Raw genomic sequence first — 12,002 nt, forward strand, 5'->3', positions numbered from 1 at the left:
ATTTGTATTTTTGTATTTTTTTTCTCGCCATTTGTATATGTTACACTTATGGTTGAGTATTATAATATATTTGCTGATTAAAAAAAAAATAGGCAAGCTCTCCGGTCTCCACTACCATAACTTGAGCCTTAGACTTCAGGGTAACTTAATATGAATCGATTTCACTCTTTTTTTCTTCTTTCAAATTCTCTTGATTCATTTCTAATAAATAAATAAAAAATAAAACAAGTGAAATCTTTGGGGACTAAAATGAAAATTTTGAAAAACTATAGGGACCAAAAACATATTTAACCATTTCTTAAATTATCATTTGCCTATAGTTGAATATTAATAGCTAAGATAGATAATACTATAAGAAGTAAGCAACAAGTCAGGGAGAACCAGCAAAGATAAGGATCTATTTCTTAACTGCTTTTTAATTTAAAATAAAATCATGTAACTAAAAATTTATCTAAAAGTATGGGATAAATTAAGATCTAGTGCACACAAATATCGCAACAAAATTTTATAGTCTTATAAATAGATCAATATAAGGCCACATAAATCACAAATTCTCTTTCTAAATTATCTTGTTTACCAAGCCTAAGCTCTTTGCAAAAGTAGAAGCTCTTCTTGAAAAGTTATTCTTTTTCGTTAAATAATTAGCTTGGCTATGAAGGAATGATCTCATAGCCCATAGGGGTTTGGATAGTAACAACCTACATAATCCAATATTATTCATAATTAGCTTGGCAATGATGATGGATATATAGTTCCAAATACATATGTTTATATGTAGAGTCTTGAATCTTGATGATGATGTTTGGAATGGAGAAATTCATAACATTTATTGTTTGTTCTTTTATCATTTCGCATATTTTTATTGTTGTTTTTCAATAAAAAAATATGCCAAATGATAAAAGATTAAACAACATGTTAATTTTGTTTGTATCTCTCTCTACCTCCACTTGTGACTTAAAGGTTAAAAAGATAAGAGGTAAATAGAACTTTTAATATTTTTCAAAGTGATTTCATTTGTTGTATTAGATTTAGGTGATGTCATTTGTTTGTTGACGCATGTTTTAATTTTTAGCTTATTATGATTATGATAATCCAATGTAAAGAAAATCAATTTTGTACATTTAATTTGTTTAATTTTGTAAATTATTATAACTTTTTACTAAAATATAGAATATACTTTATATGTTATAGGCCACATTAATCTTGATCTCTGGAATTAATATTCTTCCTCCCGAGGCTCCTAGGGCCGGTGTGTGGCGTGTGAAGGTATGATTGAGTCGTCGATTCATCTATTTTTGAATTCTAATAATGCTTTCTTGGTGTGGATCGAAATCTTTAGAAGTTTAGAGGCATTGGAGTTGAGAACAGAGCCGGTCCCAAGATTTTGTAGAAGACAAATAAAATTTAGGTTGTCATGTGTTTATTTTGGTTGTATATATAAAGTGATTTTTCTTCCAAAAAAAATGTCATTTTGTAGGGGATTTCGGCTTTCCAATTTTAGGGATTTGTTTTGTTTTTTAGAGCAATCTTTGTATTAAATTAATGTTTTGACTTTTGAGAGCAATGTTTTTGCTTTGTTGTAGACTACACATCTTTTGGTCAAAAAAGATCAGCTTCACTACGAGGAAGACTTTTTATCAAATCCTTTTCTTCCATGAAGGATACTGCAGACAAGATTTGAATCGAATTTGGGAGATGTTGGATATGCCTTGAAATCTTAGTTACAAGAAGTCAGAAAAATCTTTGTTGAATCTTTTGCATCTTTGATGTTTTGGAGATTTCTTAGGAGCATACAAGTGTTGTGAGATATGAAGTTACACTGATTTGTATTGCAATCTTTGTTTTGTCTAATTTTTCACAACCTATACATTTATCTATAATATGTTATGTTTGCAGGTTTGAAATTTTTTACCGAATGTATATTTGCATAGGGAGGATTTTATGGATATTTTTGCTGATGAAAAATTTAAATAATTAATATATCAATTTTTTAATTATAAACAAAAATATTTTTTTCAACAAATATGTGAACTTTAATACTTAGTAATGTTTATAATTCAAATAAATATGGAATAAAAGAATACAAGATATATATTTATTAATGATGCTTAAAATAACTGCAAGTCGGTAGGAATCCCTATTACTACTCCATCTGTTTCCAAATGATAAAAAAATGGTTTTCGGTTATACCATCACAAATAATCTTACCTTACTATATAACTATCATACACCAGAGACAACAATTTTTACGATGACGAATATTTTCTAACGGGACTAATTTCACACTACACACAATATCATCCTATGATAAAAAATATCACGGCAACACCGTGACCCGTGCATACGTATGACTATTATGCCAGTTTTGCTAATTGAAAGGGGCATCATGCTCACACTTGCCCCACTATCACACAAATTATTTTCATCTTCCCAACATTAAGGCATGCTCTCTACAATTTATTTGTAACTTGTACTTTTAATTCGGTGATGTTATTGTTGTTCTACTACAATTTATTTGTATTTTTGTATTTTTTTTCTCGCCATTTGTATATGTTACACTTATGGTTGAGTATTATAATATATTTGCTGATTAAAAAAAAAATAGGCAAGCTCTAGGCAAGCTCTCCGGTCTCCACTACCATAAGTTGAGCCTTAGACTTCAGGGTAACTTAATATGAATCGATTTCACTCTTTTTTTCTTCTTTCAAATTCTCTTGATTCATTTCTAATAAATAAATAAAAAATAAAACAAGTGAAATCTTTGGGGACTAAAATGAAAATTTTGAAAAACTATAGGGACCAAAAACATATTTAACCATTTCTTAAATTATCATTTGCCTATAGTTGAATATTAATAGTAAGATAGATAATACTATAAGAAGTAAGCAACAAGTCAGGGAGAACCAGCAAAGATAACACTACAACAAAAGTGTGTTTTAGCTTCAAAAATTTTAGCGTCAGCCACGACACGGACGCTACAAGCGTCCCCATTGTGTCTGTTGGGCGGACTCTACATCTTTTTTCAATTTAATTTAAATTTTTAATGAGGCATTAAATATAGCGTCTGCCAAAGCAGACGTTACTTAGAAGCTAAAGAAATTAAAAATACAAAAATATGTTAGTGTCTATAATGGCAGACGCTAAATAAACCAAATTAAGAAAAAAAAAATTACAGTATATTATAAAACACTTAAATTAATAAAAATATTTGTTTTTGCCAACAATTATCTTCCCTCTCTGATGAACTAACCCTCAATCTCACAAACCCTCAATCTCATTAAACTCTCTTCAGTTCCCAACTTCTCAAATTTCACACAAATCCACAATCTAAGCCAACTCTTTTCTTAATCGAACCCGATTTTGCTAAATTGGATAATCTTTTCCCTATAATGTTCACGTTCTAGGGATTTGCTTTTCTCCCTGAATCATCATCTCTACGATAGTACTGCAATCCAATCCAACGCCATCTGAAGTGCTTGATATATAGCAGGGTCTTCAGACCCGGCCATTTCCCAAGTCGCTGCTGCAGCCAGCCACCAGGAACCCGTCGGAGTCGCGAAAGGTAGGTAGCTCCCAAACCCCATCGGCCTTCTCTTGCCAGCGAGGTTAGCATCACAATTAATCTTGATAATACTGCTAATAGAAACAAGTAGGATTGTGTTGCTGATACTCAGTTAGCAGTTTCATATTCCTTCATACTTTCTAAAGTAGCAGCCGCTGCTGTATTCGTAGATTATTTGAGTTTGTATTTGTACACATCAATTTCTGGTGAAGGATTATCACTAATTTATTTATTTATTTATTTTCTGAATTTCAGCATAAGCATCGTTATCTGGTGTTTCGGTTCAACTCATGCAAGTCCTTTACTACTTGTTGTAAACTTTCAATAACAACTTTCAACTATGGCGCTTTCCGGAACTGCCTTATCCTTCAATGTAAGCTTCTCATTGTTTTAAACCTTAAAACTTTGCTTCTTTTTCTTATTATTTTTTTTAGCGGAATTTAGAAGTCTCTTTTATAGGTTCTTTAAAATCACCACTTTAGAGTATTTGTGTGTTGATCAACGATAAATTGATTTAAAACTTCCTGGATTTAATATAGATTCAATTCAACTACTTGAAATGGAAATTTTGGAATGATTTATAAGTTTTTTTTTTCTTGTCAGTAACCTAGTGGCTAGAAATTTCATTATTTATGGTGAATAAGTGGGTTGTCCGGGGGTTCGAACTACGGCCCCTGCATATAAACTGCGATGTCCCTGCCAATTGAGCTAAGCTCACGAGGAAGAAATGATTTATAACTCTAATCGATTGAATGTTAGTATTTTGTTTACCTAGAATTTCGTTGAATGATTGAAAAAAGGGTGACCTTTTTATGAATTTTACTTAAAGGAAATTGTACTTCATGAAATGCTGAGGAATAAAGATGAAGTTATGTTTTCCCTTTCAATCTTGATTAATTTTGAGTTTTTTCATGAAGGGACTTTCTTCTACTCTCAAGGAGTTTAATTTCTCGCCGGGTTTGTTCATGAATAGTTTTAACAAGCGACATCATGTTTGTCTGTCATCCTTTGAGCCAAATAGGTTGGTTTTTGGAAAAAGTGAAAGAGGAAACCAACTATCTATTTCTCCTAATCAATGCCTCAAGTTTCAAATGAGAAGATTAGGTAAGTTTCTTTTGCTTCAACCCTTAAAAATCAATTCAGGGCTCTTTTTGTATAATATTATAATTGAGTAAATCGTCATTTTAGTTCCTAAATGTGTAAAGTTGTGTTTACTATAGTCTTTGAATGTATTGGAATTGAAATTACAAAAACATCCTCGATTATGTTTTTTGTTAGTGATTTTGTGGACTAAACTTATTAAGAGGAGACATTTAAGGACTATTCTAACTAATGAAAGACACATTAGTGGATCAAACTCTCTAAGGACAGACAATTCCAGGGATGTTTTTGTAACTGTAATACATTCAAGCAATATAGTGAGAGCCCATGACACGTTCAAGGACCTAAACAACTGTTTATTATAGTTTGTGTCTAGTGAACGAGCATAGAAATTGTTGGTTATTTCTTTCTGTTGTCTTGATTTTGCTGCAGTCTGATTATATTTTCATCCATGGCCCTAATTATTCTGTACTAACTATTTTACTAAATTTAATGTTTCATTTTATGAAAATGTCGTTGGTTTCTCTCAGGGACACAACAGGGAGTAAAAAAGCGAAGACTCAGAGAGTATGTTGAGTAGCGAGAACATTGCATTAGATGAAAAAACTTTAGAGGAGGAGTTACAGAATGCAATTGCTGAGGAGAATTATGCTAAAGCGGCAGAAATAAGAGATACTCTAAAAAGCCTTCATAAAGATAGCAAGACAGAAGTGCTTGGAGCAAACAACAAGTTTTATAATTCATTCAGGAATGGTGACCTTGCAGCTATGCAAGCAATGTGGGCGAAAAGGGACGAGGTATGCTGTGTTCATCCTGGTTTGAAAGGAATTTCCGGTTACGATGATGTTATTGAGAGCTGGAATTTTGTATGGGCTAACTATGAATTTCCCTCTCTGATGAACTAACCCTCAATCTCACAAACCCTCAATCTCATTAAACTCTCTTCAGTTCCCAACTACACAAATCCACAATCTAAGCCAACTCTTTTCTCAATCGAACCCGATTTTGTTCACGAACCCATTCACCAATCTTTCTCTACCTCAGAATCTGTGTTCAACCTGCGTTCACTAATATTGTTGGGTCCGTGTTTCTCTTGAATAGCTTCAATCTCCGTGCGCTTTTTTTTTATCAGGTTTGGCGAAAGAGAAGATTGGTGGATTTAGAAATTGTCACCACATATTAAATGAAGTACCCTAAAATCAAAGGAATTGGAAATTGATAGTCACGGAAACTTCTCTCCACTCGCTAATTCTCTCCGTCGTTCAGTCATCATTTCACTGCCGATGACTCCTCCTTCAATTGGTATATCTCAATCTTGCTCCCTCATCTCGATCTCTAATCTTCTGAGTTCACTGACTGTATTTTCTTTGTTTACGTCTATTTTTTCCTCCTTAGCTAACCGTGTATTTGGATGATGGTGGAAACAAATTCTCCCTCCCACTATTGATTGTTTTGATTGGCTACCATTTACAAGCTAACTTTCATTTTATTATAGTATATTATATTCAAATTCTGATGAATTGAAGTGTTTCTAATTTAACCACACCCATTTTAACCAATTTTTTTCGATTCTTATGAAAAACTAATGATAGACATTGACTTAAGCCTTCAAAGTTTGTACCTACTTTGTGCTTAAAACTGAAATTGGTTTTATATATGCAGGTAAACCCTATGAATCTTGTGTCAAGGAACAAAAAGATACAATATATTTCAATCTTGAAGGGTCATTGCCAAGACCTTCTTGCTTCCATGCAGGTGATTTTTTATTGTTATTCTACTTCAATGCATTTTAGTGGGTTCTATATGTAGAATTGGATTTTAATTACGTTAGGTGGTCGTGTCTTTATTGGTTGTCCATAGATACATGGTGTTTTCTTTGGTAATAATATAGATATGTGTGTGTTTGTGTGTGTGAAATGGAAACAAGAGCTAGGATTTGTGTTTGGATCTTGAGTTGTGCATGATTTTCTTTGAATTTGGATGACTTTTGATGTGCTTGCATGATGGCTAAGTTATCCAATTTATGTTTAAGATTTATTTTAGTTTAAGGGAATTTTTCTTTTGAATTGTTTAAAAATGCACAAGATCAACCAATAAGAAGCTTGCTGTTGCATTATCTTTAGATAATTACACATATATGTACTTGCATATAATTATCTACCTCTATGACAAAAATACTTAAAAGATTTACTTACCAATATATGGCTTTTTATTATCTACCTCTATGCATTATCTCTTTAAAGTGTTGATGAAGATCTGACTTACCAGTTTCAGATTTACTTACCAATATATGGCTTTTTATTATAAAATTAGTTTACCATAGGGAATATATTAATATGTTCTCCAAGAGTGTAAGAAACCTTTTATACGTATTGCATGTAACACTCTTAATTTTTAGTAAATGTGTCCATAAACACTTTGAATTTGATCTGTTCCTCAAATCAAATGGACCGATCTCTTGAAGAGAAAATTTCACAATTGGTCAGTATAGAGAAAAAACTCCTAAATTTTATTCATACTTATACTTATAAATCATGGGCACATATTGTTTAATTGCTTACTTGCACATGATATTGCATGTTAGTTTTGCTAGTGGCATAGTGTTGATATTATTGAAGGCTTAAATTTTGGCATTTTCAACAAATATTACTAATCTTACCAAGAGGCTAATAACGTATTAGTAAAGAAGTTGAGTTTGATTATCTTTGATAATAACTTAGTATTTACTCTTTGTTATGTAAATTGAAATTATAGCATTTTTGGGAAAGTCATAAGCCACTAAGCTTACCTTGCCACACTCACTAGTCTTCTATACTCACTTTGAAACTGAATTTATAATTTCTAGCTGCTGGATTTATTGATTTTTCAATTTTCATTTTCATAAAATATGCTGGTACATTTTATGTAGTGGGAATTTTGATTGAATATTTGAATGCTTAAATATGCAGGACAGACATCTGGAACATTTGAGTCAATTGACAGTGCTTTTGGGGTTTGTAATGATATTAGTGTCATATCGATTTACAGGAACAACATCTAGAACATTTGAGTTTGAGTCAATTGACACAAAATGAAGACAGTCGAAGAAGATGATGAAATTAAGTTGCACATCATTGCCACTATTTCAGCACTTGTACCAAAATATCTTGCTTATGCTAGATTGGTATAATTGAATCTCTTAGCATCTATATATGTACAATTGATATGCAATCATTTACATAGGTCGAAGGTAGGTGAATTTCTATTAAACCGGTGTATTTAAAGTTTTCCTAGATTCATAGGCATATTGGTCCAAGGATGCAGTATGAGTTATACTAATGACATTATTTTTGTCGCATTTCTAAGTTATCAATTGTATAAATACAATTGTGTTCTTGGCTTTCTTTTATGCTTTTGACTCTTTATCTTTGGTTTTGATGACCTTAATGAGTACATTGGTAGAGATTTTATGATTGTTATCTTTGGTTTTGATATTTTAATGAATATATTGGTAGAGATTTTATGGTTGAGAAATTATGGTCGAAACCTATGAAAGATAATAATTTTTTGATGTATTTTTAGAAATACAGGATAGGTTCCTTTCTAGGATGAGTTTTTTAAATTAAAAAATAAAAAACAAAAGCGTCTGCTTTAGCGGACGCTATATAATTCAGAAACTAAAATATAGCATCTATTTAGAGCAGACGCTACATTTAGCGTCTGTCAAGCGGACTCTAAGGGTGACGTTTTATAACACCAATATATATGTGTAGCGTCACCCAAAAATCGAAGCTACTAGCGTCTGCCTCATATACATGTCACTAGCTTCCGCTTAGCATCTAACGGGACGGACGCCAAATAGCGTCTGCTGGACGCAACTGTCTAGCTTCGGGCATTTAAGTGTCTGCCACGATGTAGACGCTAAGCTGACGCTAAGTACCTTGTAGCGTCCGCTTTTTGCCATTTAGCGTCTCTTTTTGGCCGACGCTCCAAAGCAGTTTTCTTGTAAGGATCTATTTCTTAACTGCTTTTTAATTTAAAATAAAATCATGCAACTAAAAATTTATCTAAAAGTATGGGATAAATTAAGATCTAGTGCACACAAATATCGCAACAAAATTTTATAGTCTTATAAATAGATCAATATAAGGCCACATAAATCACAAATTCTCTTTCTAAATTATCTTGTTTACCAAGCCTAAGCTCTTTGCAAAAGTAGAAGCTCTTCTTGAAAAGTTATTCTTTTTCGTTAAATAATTAGCTTGGCTATGAAGGAATGATCTCATAGCCCATAGGGGTTTGGATAGTAACAACCTACATAATCCAATATTATTCATAATTAGCTTGGCAATGATGATGGATATATAGTTCCAAATACATATGTTTATATGTAGAGTCTTGAATCTTGATGATGATGTTTGGAATGGAGAAATTCATAACATTTATTGTTTGTTCTTTTATCATTTCGCATATTTTTATTGTTGTTTTTCAATAAAAAAATATGCCAAATGATAAAAGATTAAACAACATGTTAATTTTGTTTGTATCTCTCTCTACCTCCACTTGTGACTTAAAGGTTAAAAAGATAAGAGGTAAATAGAACTTTTAATATTTTTCAAAGTGATTTCATTTGTTGTATTAGATTTAGGTGATGTCATTTGTTTGTTGACGCATGTTTTAATTTTTAGCTTATTATGATTATGATAATCCAATGTAAAGAAAATCAATTTTGTACATTTAATTTGTTTAATTTTGTAAATTATTATAACTTTTTACTAAAATATAGAATATACTTTATATGTTATAGGCCACATTAATCTTGATCTCTGGAATTAATATTCTTCCTCCCGAGGCTCCTAGGGCCGGTGTGTGGCGTGTGAAGGTATGATTGAGTCGTCGATTCATCTATTTTTGAATTCTAATAATGCTTTCTTGGTGTGGATCGAAATCTTTAGAAGTTTAGAGGCATTGGAGTTGAGAACAGAGCCGGTCCCAAGATTTTGTAGAAGACAAATAAAATTTAGGTTGTCATGTGTTTATTTTGGTTGTATATATAAAGTGATTTTTCTTCCAAAAAAAATGTCATTTTGTAGGGGATTTCGGCTTTCCAATTTTAGGGATTTGTTTTGTTTTTTAGAGCAATCTTTGTATTAAATTAATGTTTTGACTTTTGAGAGCAATGTTTTTGCTTTGTTGTAGACTACACATCTTTTGGTCAAAAAAGATCAGCTTCACTACGAGGAAGACTTTTTATCAAATCCTTTTCTTCCATGAAGGATACTGCAGACAAGATTTGAATCGAATTTGGGAGATGTTGGATATGCCTTGAAATCTTAGTTACAAGAAGTCAGAAAAATCTTTATTGAATCTTTTGCATCTTTGATGTTTTGGAGATTTCTTAGGAGCATACAAGTGTTGTGAGATATGAAGTTACACTGATTTGTATTGCAATCTTTGTTTTGTCTAATTTTTCACAACCTATACATTTATCTATAATATGTTATGTTTGCAGGTTTGAAATTTTTTACCGAATGTATATTTGCATAGGGAGGATTTTATGGATATTTTTGCTGATGAAAAATTTAAATAATTAATATATCAATTTTTTAATTATAAACAAAAATATTTTTTTCAACAAATATGTGAACTTTAATACTTAGTAATGTTTATAATTCAAATAAATATGGAATAAAAGAATACAAGATATATATTTATTAATGATGCTTAAAATAACTGCAAGTCGGTAGGAATCCCTATTACTACTCCATCTGTTTCCAAATGATAAAAAAATGGTTTTCGGTTATACCATCACAAATAATCTTACCTTACTATATAACTATCATACACCAGAGACAACAATTTTTACGATGACGAATATTTTCTAACGGGACTAATTTCACACTACACACAATATCATCCTATGATAAAAAATATCACGGCAACACCGTGACCCGTGCATACGTATGACTATTATGCCAGTTTTGCTAATTGAAAGGGGCATCATGCTCACACTTGCCCCACTATCACACAAATTATTTTCATCTTCCCAACATTAAGGCATGCTCTCTACAATTTATTTGTAACTTGTACTTTTAATTCGGTGATGTTATTGTTGTTCTACTACAATTTATTTGTATTTTTGTATTTTTTTTCTCGCCATTTGTATATGTTACACTTATGGTTGAGTATTATAATATATTTGCTGATTAAAAAAAAAATAGGCAAGCTCTCCGGTCTCCACTACCATAACTTGAGCCTTAGACTTCAGGGTAACTTAATATGAATCGATTTCACTCTTTTTTTCTTCTTTCAAATTCTCTTGATTCATTTCTAATAAATAAATAAAAAATAAAACAAGTGAAATCTTTGGGGACTAAAATGAAAATTTTGAAAAACTATAGGGACCAAAAACATATTTAACCATTTCTTAAATTATCATTTGCCTATAGTTGAATATTAATAGCTAAGATAGATAATACTATAAGAAGTAAGCAACAAGTCAGGGAGAACCAGCAAAGATAAGGATCTATTTCTTAACTGCTTTTTAATTTAAAATAAAATCATGTAACTAAAAATTTATCTAAAAGTATGGGATAAATTAAGATCTAGTGCACACAAATATCGCAACAAAATTTTATAGTCTTATAAATAGATCAATATAAGGCCACATAAATCACAAATTCTCTTTCTAAATTATCTTGTTTACCAAGCCTAAGCTCTTTGCAAAAGTAGAAGCTCTTCTTGAAAAGTTATTCTTTTTCGTTAAATAATTAGCTTGGCTATGAAGGAATGATCTCATAGCCCATAGGGGTTTGGATAGTAACAACCTACATACACTAGTACAGAAAACACTTTTTACATCTGGCCAAAACCCCCTTTTACATCCGGCCCAAGTCAGAGGTAGACGTACGAGAAGTAGTAAGTTTATGCTTTTTACATCTGACATTCGCCAGATGTAAAAGTATCCCCTTTTACCTCTGTTCTCAAGTTTCAGCTGACCAATTTTTTTTTTAATTAAATTGGACCTTTTACATCTGACCAAGTCACCAGATGTGAAATAGTAACTATATTTAATTTTTTTTTTTTTCAAAATCCTGCGTTTTTTTTTTTTTTTATATTTTTAAATCCTATTTTGTAATTAAAAAAAACCAAAATAGCATTACAATTCAACATTCAACCAAAATACAATTACATTCAACCAAGTCATTAAAATTCAACATTCAACCAAAATACAATTACGTACCAAAGTCATTACAATTCAAATAAAATACCAAGTCTTACAAGTCAAGCAAAATACCAAAACAATCCAAAATGTTATAACATTCAAGCAAAATACAAGTCATTACAATTCAAAACATCC

General features: G+C 31.3%; 1 protein-coding gene across 1 annotated transcript; it reads left to right on the forward strand.

The window, feature by feature from the left end:
- Window positions 1-5,211: 5,211 nt before the first annotated feature.
- On the forward strand, window positions 5,212-5,736 carry LOC123888062 (the record flags this gene model as incomplete). The annotated part of the gene is made up of 1 exon (XM_045937019.1): window positions 5,212-5,736. A coding segment is annotated over one exon (357 nt), but the record flags the coding sequence as incomplete, so codon positions are not given.
- Window positions 5,737-12,002: the final 6,266 nt, after the last annotated feature.

The sequence above is a fragment of the Trifolium pratense genome, linkage group LG6 (assembly GCF_020283565.1).
Source record: "Trifolium pratense cultivar HEN17-A07 linkage group LG6, ARS_RC_1.1, whole genome shotgun sequence".
Lineage (NCBI taxonomy): Eukaryota > Viridiplantae > Streptophyta > Magnoliopsida > Fabales > Fabaceae > Trifolium > Trifolium pratense.